The sequence below is a fragment of the Rousettus aegyptiacus genome, unplaced genomic scaffold (genome assembly GCF_014176215.1).
Source record: "Rousettus aegyptiacus isolate mRouAeg1 unplaced genomic scaffold, mRouAeg1.p scaffold_m13_p_12, whole genome shotgun sequence".
In the NCBI taxonomy this organism is placed as follows: domain Eukaryota; kingdom Metazoa; phylum Chordata; class Mammalia; order Chiroptera; family Pteropodidae; genus Rousettus; species Rousettus aegyptiacus.
The window spans coordinates 3,355,938-3,372,441 of NW_023416287.1; the positions used below are offsets into that span (position 1 = coordinate 3,355,938).

A 16,504-nucleotide genomic window follows, 5' to 3' on the forward strand; every position below is an offset into this window, starting at 1 on the left:
TGACTTTGGTGGCACGCTTTGACTTTCGTTGTATGATTTCGTGGCTCACGTTTATTTTTTATTTTCATTGTATTAATTTTCATGGTTACCGCTTTGACAAGGCTACTATGCTTTTGAAAAGGGGACCACCTTGAAGAGCGAGCGTGGCAGTGAAAGCAGGGGCTGGGTGTGCTTGGGCAGCCACGTGCGACCAGCCCGCCACACACGACCGGGCGCCCGAGTCACCACTTCTCGTCAAGGACAGCAAGTACGCACCGCGCATCGCAGTGACCCCACCCACGCTCGCCTCGCTCTGCCCAGCCCCATCCTGGCATCCCTTGGTCCAGGGCACGTGACAGAGGAAGCCCCGCTAAAGTGGGGTTAGGCAGGCGGGATCAGCAGGCCCGACGGAGGCAGATCGGACTCGTGCGCGCACACCCGGGCAGGCGCGCACGCGCACGGCGCCTTTCCACACTCCTTAGGGCGTCTGTCTGTCTCCCAGAATGCCGGGTCAGACCAAACACATGAGCGGAGAAGTGCGCCTCCCCGGGTACGACTCCTAAACCTGTAGTGACGTGTTTCGGCATCCTGCACGTCGGCCCCCGACCAGTGTGCATCCTCAGTCACCGAGAGGCGGAGAAGAGAAACCGAACGGAAAAATCGCGTGAAAGCAAAATGTGAACTGTAGAACTGGGTGGCAGGTGTAAGTTTACTGCAAAGCTCTTCTGTATGTTTGAAAATTCTCATAATAAAACGTTAGCAAAAAAATAAGCGAACCACCTAACGTGTCTTCCCCACGAGGTTTAGACTCCACTTTCCATTTTTAACTGGATGTCCCCATTGAATTTTTAATGGTAGAACGATTTGACGTGAAGAGTCGAAATTTCTCTGAAGATGCCATCAGATTTACACATACCTACCTACAGAGCACCTGTTGCCGCAATATATGTTTAAGATGGAGAGTTAAGACTCGCTACGCCTTTTAGGAAAAACATCTTGTTTAATGATTTCAACATTTATTGGTTCATCACCAGCAAACACGGGGCAGCCGTTCACGCTCCCGGTGGTGACAAGGGGCTGCCTTACGCCTGGTTTCCGGCAGCTCCACCTGGGACTAAGGAAAATGTTTCAAATTTGACAATTACAAAAAACTATCCCCTCAGCAATGCGGCAAGGCCCAGCCTTGGAAATGAACACTCTGAAGAGCTCATGACTTAGATTCGTTATCTCGTGGTCATTTTTGACGACAGCCTGTACAAAGAGTTAGGACACTACGGCTGAACTAAAGCTGCCGACCTCGTCCCGCTTCCCCTGCCAGCCGGCTCCTGCGCGTCCTGCGCGTCCCGCTGGCCTCTCCTCACGGCCGCCTCCCCCACTGGCTGTGCCTTCTCACTGCACACATCGGAGCCGCGGGGCTGACTCATAAAGGCCAGGGGAAAACGTGACTCGAAAATTCAGATTTCTTTTTCTAGTGTACCTACCCTTTTCTCTTCCAAAAAATAACTTTTCAGGCTAAAAGACAGAGCCAAAGAGTTAACGGGTCTGAATTCATGTGTGACCTGACTACCAAAGAATTTAAACCATCTTGTAGGCAATCGCTTCCAGTAGAAAATTTTATTTTCATTGCTTTTTGAGTAGGCAAACACATCTTACATTATCGATGCTGGATTTCCACACTCAGCAAGTTAGTTTACATACCGGCCTCAAACAGTAAAGCAGCAGCAGCAGCATTTGGGACGACGGGGCAAAAACACAGCAATAGACTCAAAAGTCAAACACTAAGCTGCATTTCGTTCGATACTTACCAATCAGGAATTTTAAATTTCATGAAATAAAAAAGCAGTCCAAGCCACCACTGGGGCATGAGCAGAGAGCACGTCCCATGCAGGGAGCAGGGGTTCCACCGCGATAGCCACGCAAACGTCGCCCGCTCGGGCCCTGCCCACAGGGGCCTGCCCCTCGGCACAGGACAGCTGCCCGGCTGAGCGGAAAAGCAGCGGGGATTTACAGACGGGGATGAAGGGCGGAGAGAGAGCTGCCTTCGAGCTGCCCGCCGACGCTGGGAGAGGCTGTGGCTACACGTCCCACGTGGTGGTCACGGCTCAGGACACCCCCTTTCCCGAGGTGCAAGATTTCTGCAATTCCCAAAGGGCATCTGAAGTCGCAAGTCAAACCCCAATGACGGTGCTGCGCAGGTGGCCGCGTCCGAGCTCACTGGGCGGGCGGGCAAGGCGGACAGAGGGAGCTCACGAGGCAATCTTCAAAATGTTTTATTACAAAATACAGTACAGGCTTCAGAAAGTGACTCCCAGTGTTCTCTATGACACGCACTGCTGAGCGACGGCTGCAATGCCTGGCTGTCGCCCGCAGAACTCTAACCCCTACCGTGACTTCAACCCCCTCCCAGCTCCAGAGACGTCCGTAACGGGCGGTGGGATGGAGAGCCCGACGGCCACCACGGCCCGCTGGGCCCGGCTGCCAAACAACGACACTACTTTCCCCAAAGGCTGAAATCCACATCCACGGCGGAACCCGCAGAAAGCGGGACCTGAGTCCGTGCGAACGAGGCAGAGTGGGGAGGACCCACCGCGGCGGCCCAGGAGCCGCCGCCACTACTTCTTGTTCCTGGGTTTCAGCTCCTCGGCCGCGTTACGCAGGAAAATGTAATTCTTCTTTTGGGGATTATAAAATTCATGTCCCTAAAGAGGAAAAAAACAAGATAACCTTATTATTAAAAAAAGCAAAAGTTAGCATTGTGCAAGCACTTTTTATACGCCACGTCCTGCACCCCAAGTCTCTTGAGGAACAAAACAGGCAGATGGAAAGAAAAGCCAAACACTGAACAGAAACTTTACTCCCCAGAGGAAATGACTCGGTGGAAATCTGACTTGACGTCCCACTGAGAGAACAATCGTCTACGCACCTGTCCTTCAGGCACTGAGACGCTAACCCGCCCCCACTCTAAAGCCAAGGTGACCGCCCTCAGGGGACAAGGCCTCTGACTCTGGCGGACGGTCAGCTCAGACTTGGGGCTTCACGGAAGGCGAGACCTCTGAGCAAAACCTCACGGGGACAAGGGCGCGGCTCAGGGGGAGCCATCCCCTGGACCCGGAGAGCGGCAGGAGCCCCGCGGGGGCGGCTGCGTGTGCCGTGCTCACCTTTGACCAGTCGTAGCTGGAGGCGTATGCGAATATGTTCCCGTTGTGGTTGAAGCAGCAGGCCGATACTGGTTGATCTAACTGCTCCGAGGTTTTAAGTTTTGTTCTGGCGTCTTTGTCCCAGAAGCTGAATCTGCCGTCGGACCCCACCGTGGCGAGCGTGCCGTGGACAGGGTGGAACGCGATTCCGTTGACCTGCAAGGGGCAGCGCGCACCGTGAGCAGAGGAAGGAGAACCCTGGTTTGGCCAAGGCGCGCTTCCTGCTCCAGCCAGGGGACGAAATGCAGACCGTCGCCGGGGTCATGCGTCCTGATCAACTGCCAGCCAGAGGCGGGCCTGGTCTCTTGTGATGAACACAAGTCAGAAATCAACAACTGTGCAGTGAAGCCAGCGACGCCTGGGTGCGAACCTCAGGAAGACGCCCTCCTCTTTCTCAGCAAACAGCAATTTCTCAGTTTTAGCTAAGTGTATAAACCAGCGCCACAGAGCAGGGGAGACGCTCCCCCAAGAGCCCTGCGCTTGCATTCGGAAACAGATGCAGAACGGAAACGTGCAGCATAAGCCGTTTGTCCCCAGGTGTGCACACACACGACAACGCGAAGATCTTTTCGAATCCCATAATGACTCAGCGGCCCACCCCCAAGTCTAGTTTCTAGATGCGTTCTCAAGGGTAAAGTTTCTAAAAACATACTGCGTAGATGTCCTGAGGAGCTGAAGTATTGGTTCCGTTAGATCGATGACATTTAAAGGTAAAGTTATCTTTGGCACTGAAAAACAAAGGTCCAACTAAGTTTTCCTTAAAAAAAAAAAAAAAAAAAAGCCTCAAGTACAAATTCGCAAGCTGATCGAGTGCCACTTACGGATTCGGGGGGTTGATGTAGTGGATAGCAACTCTCCCCTCGATACTTCCCAAGGCAAATCCAGTCGGCTTGTTCTGTTTGTCTTTAAAAATAGCCACACATCGATGCTGCAGTTTCAAAAAAACAAAAGTATGTTATCACGATATAAAATGTAACATTTCATACCTGATATTAAGGTAAACTACTTTTACACCCCAGTTTTGGGCTTTAGAAGAACCAGAGACATTCCTCCTCGATTATGGTACAGATACCTCTCCCTCCAGCGAGCACTCTTTTGCCCGGCCACGTGACTTTCCCAGCGAGCCGCGGGCCACGTGCTCCCCCCCGGCTGCTCGCCCTGCACCCGGAAGGCCTTGCCGTCACTGTGGCAGTGCGCCCGCCCGCAGCGCCCCTCCGGTCCCTGCTCCAGCGCTGGCCCCTCGCGGAGGAAGCCGATCACGCCGATCCACAGCCCAGCACTGACTGGGGGAGCCCTGCGGCAAGTCGCGCCACGCTTCTGTGCCTCCGCTTCCCGAAGTGGAAGAGGGAAGGCACGTCTACCCCGGCGAGCACAGGGGGACGGGCTCGAGTGGGACAGTGCCGAGCCAGGCCCTCCATACCACGCACGGGATACGCAGAAGCGGAGCACTGTGCCTGGGGACCCAAAGGAGGGCCTCCTGGACTCTACAAAAGATCCCACAGAAAAGCCCAGGACCTGGCCCGGCCTCCTGGGGGAAGGAGCCGAGGGTGGAACACCTCCAGGGTTTTCACTTCCTCCTTCCGCTTGTGACAAGCTGGGGTGATCCAGAGGACCACCCACCTTGCCCAAAATGGACACTGTGGCTTCCGGGAGGAGTTTGGGTGCCGGGGCAGGATCAGGGCCTGGGGCTAGGCCACACTGGATGGAGGTGAAGGGCAGCTTCTGTTGTGACAATGCCAGAACACATACATGTCCTAAGTAAATGGAAAAGTGTCTGCTAATTCTCTTTCTGTACCATTTGCCCTTTTTTAAGAGCAAGACCACAAGACCATTACTTCAAAGAGTAAAAAGAAAAATCTACAAAAAGAGACAAAAGTCTGTAAGTTCTGAGAGAACAGGAGGCACTACGCTGGTCAAGCTGTACCCCCTGCTCCCCTGCGCCGGGCACAGGGTCTAACTCACGGCTCACTGACCAGGACCACACAACCCTGGGGCGGGGGGCAACGAACAACCACACAACTGTACAGTGGCTACGCAGACGCTGGCATTCCTCAACAGACGGAAGGCCATGGCACCTGGCTGGGCGGCAGGAAGTGAAGCCAGAGACCACACTAGGCTTTATCAAGGAGCGTGGGACTTACCCAGGGGTCAGTGAGGAGTCAGCCCTGGGTTTTAAGCAGGGGCAGGTCAAGGTCAGAGGTGCCATTCTAAGAGCCCACTGACTCATGGGTGGGGGAGGGCACAGCTCTAAACTGTCGTTCAACTATGAAGGGAAATAAGGGTCTAGGTGGTACCGGAAGAGGATGTGGGGGTCGCGAGCGCTTTGTTTTCTAGGATGAATTAGACCTGAGCATGTTTCAGGTGCCAGCCGAGCACTAGCTTCAGCAGGAAGAGGATGCTTCAAACACCGGCTTGTTCTCTGAGCAGCTCACCTGAGCTGCTAAGACGAAGGCTTAAGGAGGGTCTAGGAGCCCGAAGAGGAAAGCCTGGCACCTGTCTGGGCGTGACGAGGGCACAGCTGAAGCTGGAAGCTATGAATTTATAATGCAAGTCACACCACGCGCCTGCGCCTCTGCTCCTTCAACTGGAAGAGGGAAGTTACACACATCCACTGAGACGTGCGACTTATTCCGCAGCATTCGGCCGTCCGGGGGAAGTCTGGGAAGGGCAGGTAAGCTGGGCTCATCCAGGGAGGGAGAGTATTCATTCACTGAATGTTTGTGTTTGCATCCTTAAATTCACTCGTTGAAAGTACTTAAGAGTTTAAAAGCACAAGTTTACTCCACACGCAGAAACGTGACAGCCGCTCAACACATGCTTTCGGATTGGATTTGTGACTCACCTGGTGTTTCAGTGGCGATTCTATCCTCCTGAATTCAGAAGGCTGGTTCTCTAACTGATAGACAATCAGTCCCCTCTCTGCAGTGGCCACCACGGCCATAGGATATATCTAGGGAAGCAGAGACATGTGTCCTTTTTTGTTTTTTAATTTCCATCCCCATAGGAGCATGCTTTTTTTTACACCAAAGTATTAGAATAACTTCTCAGTCACAAAAATGTCTGATTTTTTTTCTAAATTTAAAAATCCAGTGATAGCATGCTTCACGAAAACCTAGAGAAACTGTATTTGAAATTTGAAAATTCATTTTTTTTAAAAGACTCATTTCTTAAAACTATAAAGTATAAAGTATGTAAATATTTAGAAAATATACTCGGAAGCAGAGAAGAAACAAAAACCACCTGTACTGCCGCTTAAGTGACAAGGTGTCGATACTGCGGTATACTGTGGTCCCGTCTTTTTGCTGAGCTTTAGACATGTGTGTGTTTCTATGTGATCCACATCATTACCGCAAAGTGCGTATTCCAACAACACGAGCAGTGACTGATGCTCCCTCCCTCAAAGGGACCTACCGTTTAAATAACCACGTCTGTCTTGGTGACCCATCAGTTAGTTATATTTTATACACAACAAAGGCCATTTGAATCTTTATTTTTCTCATGACAAATTCCTAAAAGTGGAATTACTGGGGCAGTTGGCACAAACTTTAAGACTTACGACTAAACAGATGGAGAAAGTTCTTCAGTTTCTCTCCCAGAGAATGGTGTGTACTAGTCCCCAAAGATCTAATCCACACCATTAAAGTTACTGCCCATTTTCCTAGGGCCACACAATAAATGTCACATACTGATAGCACGTAGCTATCTGCAGACATTCAACTAAGAAGTGATCAGAAAACTTCACACCCAGGATTCAATAATTCTGGAACAAATGTGGCACCCAGATCACCTGATACACGATGACTAAGGCACTCTGAACTACACCCCCCATGGCTACTAAATCTGAGCGATTTTTAGATTACTCTCTAATTGCAATGTCATAGGTGAGAAATGCTTTTTTTTTTTTTAAGAAAACATGTAAGTTAGAAATTCCTTACCACGTCGGCACAGTAACACCTTTCAGGGAGTTGCAAAACCATCATAGGATTTGATGATCGCGTATCCCAAAACTAAAAAGAAAAAAGAGAAAGCCAGGACGTGCCCACTCAGAGCGGAAGCCCACGGTGCCGGGAGGCGTGCCAGCCCGGCCGGGGTCCCACACGTGCCTTCAGCGTCTTATCCCAGCTCCCGGTCATCACGCAGCTGTAGTTTGGTGCTTTGATCCAATGGATGGTTTTAACAGGAGCATCGTGCTTTCAAGACAAAACCGAAACAGATAAAGGTAAATGTAACAAGGTGCTGAACCGCGTTAGCTCTGAAAACTCAGAAAAGGAACTAAGATACGGAAGTCACACCAAACAGAAACCAAAGGTGTTTTAGTCCCTCCCCATGGCCATGACAGTGTAACGTAAGAGCAGGCATCTTCCTTGCGTTCTAACACACTCAGACTTTACCCATCACGGACTGGCATACGCGGGGAAGGTTAGCCCCTCCCCTGGGGAGGTGATCAGAAATAACTAATAAGGAACTCCACCGCGGTTTTATTCATTTACCTAGATGACATGACTTAAGAGACAAAGGAGAGGCTTGTCCCACAGTACCGTGATCTTAGAGCAGGTGACACCTTCCTGAAAATGTTTCGGTGTCATGAGGGCAGAAACTCTGGTTCTAGGTTCTCATCTTCATTACTTCTGCCTTTCTAAGCATTATTCACATAAGAACCCCGTTGTCCCTGCACAGACTACAGCGACTGTCCCTCTCACTGCTCTAACGACAGTACCTGGCACAGAGCAGGTGCTTGATAAATCCTTGTCAAATGAGCGAGTGACCAAACGTAGTTGGTAAGAGGCAAGCCACACACAGGTATCGGAATGTCAAGCACCTGGATGTTGAGGGCCACCTGTACCATCTGTCGTTCACAGATTTAGCATCGCTAACTCCTTATGACGCCATTCTCGTCTACACGTATGTGGGAGACCCACGGCAGAACCACCGTGAAACACTAGTAGGCACGAGAATGGTTACAAAACTAGTGCTATTCTTGTGCTAAAAAGGGGGTTTCTGGGATCCTGAAGTATAGGCAAACTACATTTTTTCTACTATAGAGAACTGTAACGAAAGAAACATCACGTCAGGCACCAACCTTCTTGCAGAGGGCAAGCTGTTATTACCTGTGCGATCTGTATAGCTTGATTACTGTTAAGGTCCCACATTTTGGCAGTTTTATCACATGAAGCTGTAAAGACTTTGCTCCCATCCTAAAATAAAATGGAGAAAACCTGTCACCTAAGAAAAATATCTATGTGCATATTTAGATGTTAGGTTGAACAATGTGAAACAGGTACTGTTCTGCCATTTTTATTTTTCCAACTTTCCGGGGCCACTATATTTTAAACTGCGCTGCCATATATCAAACACATTTTCCACTCTATTTTTTATTATTGATTTATTTTTCTAAGAGATAATACGAACACGGGATACAGTGAATTCAAATGGTGCTTAAAGGAACACAGTGCCTTTGCAAACATGGCTTCCTCTCCTGGAACGCCCTTCCCCCCTCTCCCAGGCTAGCTCACGCTTTTCTTCTTGTAAGTTTCTGTGAGGGAGGCTGCCAAATGCACAGGCTCTGGAGCCAGGAAGGTCTGGGTGTGGAACCAGGCTCGGCCATTCACTATACCCCCGCAGGCGAGTCCCGTACTGCTTCCTGACAGGCACCATGCTCGTCGCTTGAGGTAGATTTAATCCAGCTGTCACTAATTTCCACTATGTGAAATTCTTACTTGTCTGTCCTCAGAGATCATGATTCCCACTGTGCCCCCAGTGCTCTGGCACACAAAGGTGCCTGATAACTACCTGCTGGATTAAATAACATTATTAACCGTTGCAATTACTACTACCTTCACTTTATATGTGAGGAGAGGGATGCAGAGAGATATGTGACCTGCCAAAGTCAAAAAGCTGGAGGAAACGGAGCCAAAATGTGAACCCGGACTGGAGGAGACAAACGCTCACAAAGCTACGGGCGCGTGGTTCACTTTCGAGATCCAGCTTGCTTCTTGCCTCTCCGGCACAGGACTCATGGCACCCACTCCGAGCAGTGCATGCTGTGTCCCCTCCCACCCAGCACCAATCACCCTGCTCTCTCCCGACCCAGCTCATGGTGTTAGAAAGAACTCTTCATTCCTATGTTTGGCTCCCCACTAGATGGGGCACAACATGGAGAAAGGGAACAGGCTCTATTCGTTTTAGTAAAAGCCACTCCATAACATAGCGGCAGCGGAATTCCTGTATCGGTAAACTCTACTTCTCAGCATACTTTACAAGAAACTTTAGAGTCTGATCCATCACCCCATCAGTAAAGAAGACAGGCAAAACAAAGTTAAAATATTTTAAATCTACTCCTGTTGCTACTTTCCCATACGTAAATTAAAACAAGTTGGAGCAGTAATAAGTGCATTACTCTTCAAACTGTTTTCATACATCTATCATTACTTTCAAAACATCCCAATCAGATGCACCAGGAATACATTTTACAGATGACAAAAATGCCGCAGAGCAGCCTATCACAGCTAACAATTAAAAAGGGAGCAACTCTGGCTCCTACATCATCTCAAAATGTTTAAAGTCAGTTCTTATTTATAAGCTAAGTAAGATTACAGAAACATATGTGGTTTAAAAATGACAATGTAAAATAAGAATGTTTTGGTGTTTCTCATAAAGTAAACGTATACTTACCACATAACCCCCGATGCAACTACATATTTCCCCAAGAGAAAAACTTTTGTTCACAGAAAATCCAGCATACAAACGCTTACGGCAGCAGCATTCAGAACGACCGAAACTGGAAGCAACCCCAATGTCCCTGTACTGCTGGACGGTGCACAGACGGGGACGCATCCGTACAAGGGAATGCGACTCGGCAGTAAGGGGGACAAACCTCTGACAGTCACCACGACCTGGACGGATCTCGAATGCCTTCTGCTGAGTGAAAGCAGCCCACACGCAACAGGTTACGCAGTGCAGGACTGTTTACATGACATGCTTGTAAAGGCAATGCCATAGGGCCAGAAAACAAATCCGCGGCTTCTAGGGGCCGAGAGGCGAGGCCATGACTACAAAAGGCAGGAGGGAATATGGGGGCTGATGGTCTGTTCCGTATCTTGACCACAACTCTATACATTTCTCAAAGCTGACACTAAAAAGATTAGTAATTTTACTCTTATCTAATAAATCTGATAAATACATTTCTAATAAATACATTTCTCAAAGCTGACACTAAAAAGATTTGTAATTTTACTCTTATCTAATAAATCTGACAAAAATTCTGTACGAGGCTTGGGAGGGGCCTTGAGGCTTAGCTGCCTTTGCACGGAGGGTCCCCATCTGCCTCTGCCTGCTGGCCAGCCCCGTGTTCGCTCGGTCTGCTGGTTCCACCAGCAGGCAGGAGAGCGGGGAGAGCAGGGCTGGCCTGTCAGTCCCCCGGCTCCCCCTTTGCGGAGGGGGCGGCCCCTCCACACTACAGCTCTCCTGAGGCCCAGGCTCGCCGCAGGTACTTCACCCTCCCTGTTGGTTTTTCTGTAAACAGGCCCTTCCTTAAACTCTCCATAATCAACAACAGACAGGAAGGAAGGAAGGAAGGAAGGAAGGAAGGAAGGAAGGAAGGAAGGAAGGAAGGCAGGCTTAGAGACAAATGAACTTGAACGTGTCTGCTTATATTGCTGATGTTCAAGATCTGAAAGGAAAAAATCGAAAGACTTCAACTCTCATAACAGGAAATGATCACTTCTCCCCCTGGTATTTCGAGATAGTAAGTTTCTAATTTTAAAACAACGTAGCTGAAGGCACACAGAGGTAGGAAAGGCTTCAAGAAATGACCTAATCCTTTGTTAAATAACATGTCAACAAAATGGATTTTTATGTGAGAAAAGCTTTCAGAAATTTACTGAAGCTATCACTGACTGACTACAGTAGGAACGTCAAAAAATTACTGTATTTTCATTAGGAAACTTAGGATTCCTACAGTGTGTATACACACGTTATTTGTGTTCTGGATTACATAAAGCCAGAAATACGTAAATATCTGAACGCTTGTGCAGAAGAAAGGACTTACGTCGCTCCAGCACACCCCCAGCACAGGCCCCGTGTGCATCTGCTGGGCCTTTGGGATCGTCTGCCCGCTGTCCTGAACTTCCCAGCAGCGAACCTACAGCCACAAGACGAATTAACACCAAGGCAGAAATTTAGATCAATTACATGCATTTAACACCAAATAACTAACAGGATACAATTTAAATATACATGGACTTCTCATATCAATCTAATTATCTAACTTTAAGAATGATGCAGTTCAAAGGTATATGGAAGTAACAACTTTCCTATTCCTAAGCTATTAAAATATACCAATTCTTCTGCTTAAATCTAAAACAGCAGCTCATTTTCACACCATAGCTACGAGCTACAGGAGTCTTCTGAAGCAGAATGTCATCCATTACCAGAGAATCGACACGAGAGTGGAAACTGACCTTTCTTCTCTGAATACTGACTTTTTGTATCATCCTTCTCCTACTCTAACAGTAATGCGTCTTAGAGATCCCACAAACACGACGAAGCGATGAACGCCGCCTTCGTCCCGCGACCACGGCTGATGTTCGGCGTGCTTTCGGTCCTTCTGTGCACACGTATCTTCTTTAAAAGCCTAGACCATACAGTATCTTCGCGTGCACTTTCAGCTTTTCTCACTTGCATTACTTGCCAATGAACATTCTTCTAACATTTTTTAGCAGAGAGTCGACTGAAGTCTCTCCAAAATCTACATGTAGAATCCAGACCTGCTCAGCACGAGCACCTTCCTCCCCTCATCTCCCGCCTCGCGGCTGCCTCCCTGCTGCAGAAATGTTTCCAAAAACTTTAAAAAAAATGGTATTCCATCACAGACGTACCACAAATGACCATTACTATCAGGCAATATAATTTTCAAAATTTTTCCTGCATGAAGACCTTTTAAAATGAGGCAGCCGGAGGCAGCGGCAAGGACCGCGGGCCGCAGGCCAGGCTGCGTGGGTCAGCGCCCTGGCTCTGGCACTCGGATGCGGGACCCGGCTTAAGCTGGAGGTGACAGTGTGTTCAGTGCTTCAGTGGCTGCAGAGATTAATTCGGTTGCACACAAGGTACAGAGATCCTCCTCAAGCCCCAGGAGGGAACATGGAGACACGGACGGGTTTCTGATAAGCACTGCCCATCACCCTTCAGAGGAGCGGGCCATCCCACACTCCCGCCAGCAGCACACGAAAGGTTCCGGCCGCTCCTTGCCGGCACCACGTGTAATCCTTTCTTCTAGATTTTAGACTTTTTATCTTGGTTAATTGGATAGGGAGAAAAAAGGCTATCACATCAATTTTTGATTGAGTGTGGCTAAATGGTTCAAGTTTAACGGGCCACCTGAACTCCTTCTGTGAAGGGCCTCTTATCCTTTGCTGATTTTTCCACCAGTTTTTAATCTTTCTTTTTTGTACACTATAATTTTGTCCTTTTTGCACACAACAGGTTAAGCAAATTGTCTCTGCAGAATCTGTGCTGCACCTAAAGTTGAAAAAGTTAACTGTATGCCTGAAGAACATTTTCGGGATACCCGCAAGGGAGATCTGGGTACACCATCACGGATAGCACCCCTACTCAGTGACGACTATATCTGACTTGGGAATATACTTCGAGATACTGAACCAGAGCAGGGATTTGTGTAAAAGGGCCGTGAGTAAGCCTTAGCTCAGCTTTATTCACTTGGGAAAGAATGGGACCACAAAGAAGGCTGACCCTGTCCATACCAAGAGACTGACAGACCGTGATTTAAGGAGCACTTACATCGTTAGCCCACGATCCTGCAATGAGAAAGTTCCCCTGCAAGGTTGGCGGGTTAAAAGACAGACAGCCGATGCTATCGTCAGGAGAGGATGTCACCTCGATGTCCTGTGGGGGAGGGGAAGCCAACGTCAGATGTCTGCGGCACCACTTCATTCCGAACTGCCTTCTTTCTCACCGAGCACCTCACACTGGACTTCCCTTGTGCTCAAGAATAACTAAATGAGACCTTTCTTCGATCCAAAAGGGGAATAATAAATTAGCCAGTGGCAGTACCAGCACAGCTGGGCCTCGAAGGAGCACTAAATGAAACGCCCGCAACCACGTTGTCCAGATCACTCTTGCCCCAGAGAGCTGATCATGGCTATCGCCTCCCCTCCTTCCCCACAGAAGCTGATTCGACAGCGTGGGCTGGGCCCTGGGAACCTGCATGTTAATGAGCACCTCGAGTGATTCTGGCGATCAAGAAAGTCAGAGGACTAGGACACTAGTCTAGGGACACACGGCTTCTGCGCTCCAATGTTTGAGAAAGTGGCTAGACGAAGTTTCAGAGCTTTCACCCCGACGTGGGCTCCCAAACCATCTCGCCCTCCACCGTCACTTCTGTGGGAAACGCCAGCCTGCACCTTTTCCGCGCAGCCCGTGAGGCCTGCGACGCTACCTTCATAGGGTTGTGGTTGTCCGCGGTTGTGCTGCCAAACATGCTGGTCCCACTAGTTCCAAAACTCGAAGTTGTTCCAAACAAACTCATCGTGGCCCTAAAAAATAACAGAAAATGTGAAGGACAGGCTCTCTCTTAATAAACATCACCGAGAAGCAGTATAAAGCTAAGTCACAAAAGGGAAATAAAGTCTAAATGGCTTGATGCGAACTTTCTTTCTTTGAAGAGCTCTAAATATATGATTATGATTAACAAAATATTTTTAAATAAAATTTTCTATTTTAGAATAGTTTTAGATTTACATAAACCTACAGAGTTCCCATACACCCCACACCTGGTTTCCTTCCACTTCACATTTGTCACCATTAATAAACCATCGTCGACACTTTACGGCAGAGTATTTCCCCAATCATCAGCGAGAAAAGAAATCTGCCCATTCTTTACAGTGACCCCGAGCTGAGCACCAGGAACACAACGGTAAACCAGCAGAAGGTACCATTCTCCCAGATTCCCACTTAGTGGGAATTCACTTTCTTACTAATTTCTGCAGGCTGGTTTAGATCAATATCTCTGCACGAAGTTACTTAGAAAAGAAACCAGTCCTGGCAGCAATTCAGCAATTTCTTTGTAAAAGAAGTTTAAAAAAGCAATCCACTTCGGCCTGCTTGAGCACCAAAAGGTCTGGTAAAACCAGCAAGAATCCTCCCATATTTTTTTCCGAGGCACACAGTCCAGTAGGCCCCCCAGGGGCCCTGCCACTCACCAGAGCTGAGACCCTAATCTCCCCAGACCTCATTTTCCTGCTCTGCAAACACAGAGAACATTTAACACCTTCTCCAGGAGAGCTCAGGAGATCAAATCAGGTTATTCACGCAGAAAGCGCAGCATCCAGCACATAGTGGGTACAATAAACACTTTCCCTTGAAAGGAGAAAGTCTATGTATTTTAACTCCCCGATGACCCACATGTTGACACCACATCTTCATTCTGTCATAGGTTAGGAAATGTCTCCACTGAGAAGTCTACCATGGCAGTCCCCCCTCCCAAAGGAGCCTAGAAGTTGAGTGACACACTCACTAACAGGGTAGTAGCATCTCTAAAGAAGACAACATAGAACCGGAAAACCGCTAGGATTTTTGGAAAGGCATTTTAGTTCCCTGAGCTTGGTGAAATTAAGTGCAGACATACTAAATAAAAGCAACAGCTATGAGCACATTAGTATCTCAAAAGACGACTTTGTGAGGACGCAGTGCTTGCCAACTACTCCTGCCTTAAATGTCAGCAACGTACTTGAAACACCAGTTTCAAGTACATGAGCAGACAAGGCTACTGGTTTCGGAGTTCAGGAACTAGCTATATGGCTTTGAGCAGGTTATTTAGCCTTGATTTTCTCATCCATAAAAATAGTCACTGGTGTCTACTTCATGGACTAATGACAACCAAGTGAGGTCTCACACAGTGCTTGAAACTTCTTTTACTTCCGTTCCTTCTCCCTCTTCAAAAATCAAGATGGCAGAGAACACTTCCGCCATTAGGGATGAACTTAGGGAAAGAGCAAGGGTCATTCGAGTTACTAACCAGCCCATGTGGACCACATGCTGCGAAGACACCCGTCTCCGACCTACCCAATCCCCCCAGCCCACTCTCGCTCGCCTCGCTGCACCAGGCTCTGCTGGCGCCCGTCCTGCCTGCGAACACGGCAAGCTCACCCCTCCCTGCCTTGGAGCGTTGCAATCGGCTTTCCTTCAGGCTGGGACTATTCACCCTTCCCCAAGCCTCCAGCTGTCTCAGTTTGGATCTTCAGATCCCAGTTCAAAAGGTGCCTCCTGAAAATTTTTGAGATGACGGAGATGTGCTTAACCTGTTCAGTGGTGATGTTTACACAGCTGTATTAAACTCTCCAAATTCATCAAAAAGTCCACTTTGAATGGGTTACAGTAGGTAAGTTACACTGCCATGAAGCAGTTAGACGTATCTTTTTTAACAAGGCCCCCTCCTCAGAGGCCTCTCTGCTTTCCTAATTGAACCCATCCAACTTTCGATCACATCCCCGTTTTCTCACATAGCACCTGCCACAACCTGGAATTTCTAGTCTACAATCTCGTCCCCAGGAGAATGTCAGCTCCTCAGGGGCAGAGAGGGGTCTGGGGTCTTCCCTAACGCACAGCACGCCTGGCGTTCAGCGCGGTGCCTGGCCCACGGCGGCTGCCATTCGATAGAGACCTGCCTGGGGGAGCTGGGTACATGTGCATCACTCACGCACCTGGAGTAAGACAAAAACAAAGAGAAAGACGCGGTTTGAGAGCTGAGCGCAACGAAGAGAATGAGGCGGGCGTGGGAGACTAAAAGGGGGCGCCCTTCGGTAGAACAACGGTCAGGGAAAATGTCCGAGGAGGTGGCACGTGTCTGATAAGAAGCCAGACATGTAAAGGGGAAAGGCAGAGGCGACAGACGCTGCCATCAACTCTGTGACCCTTCCCGGTGCCCCGGTTTCCCCATAAGAGAAACGAGAGGGTTTAGACCCGAGGTGCCCGCTAAGGCCCCTTCCCGCTCCGACATCACTCCCAGGACCCACTAACGCAGCTGGCCGACAGCTGGACCCGCGTCCAGCACCTGGCTGCAGGGCGTGCTCCGCAACGGGGACCCGGCCTCGGCAGCGCCATGGCGGCGGAGCGAGGGCAGGCGGTCCCGGGCCTACCTGAGAGTCGCGCCGCGGAGGGAGGCCGGCTGCGAGGAGCAGGAGGATTCTGGAGCCTGCGAAGCCGCTCCGCCGAGGAGGGGGAGAGGGCGAGGAGCCCCGAACCGAAATCCTGAGAGCACGGAGTCCCCGGACGCCGGCTGAGGAAGCCACTTCAAGTACCGTGGAGACAAGGCG

At 49.3% G+C, this 16,504-nt stretch overlaps 1 protein-coding gene across 1 annotated transcript; it reads right to left on the reverse strand.

Annotated features, from left to right (window-relative positions):
- Positions 1-2,232: 2,232 nt before the first annotated feature.
- Positions 2,233-16,504, reverse strand: RAE1 (ribonucleic acid export 1). Its single transcript, XM_016124937.2, has 12 exons — positions 16,328-16,504; positions 13,630-13,726; positions 12,972-13,076; positions 11,224-11,316; positions 8,285-8,371; positions 7,280-7,366; positions 7,112-7,183; positions 6,019-6,126; positions 3,998-4,104; positions 3,829-3,904; positions 3,138-3,332; positions 2,233-2,678 (listed from the first exon to the last, which is right to left on the reverse strand). Exons 2-12 carry the CDS (start codon positions 13,717-13,719, stop codon positions 2,592-2,594), a joined length of 1,107 nt encoding a protein of 368 aa, XP_015980423.2. The 5' UTR covers positions 13,720-13,726; positions 16,328-16,504; the 3' UTR covers positions 2,233-2,591.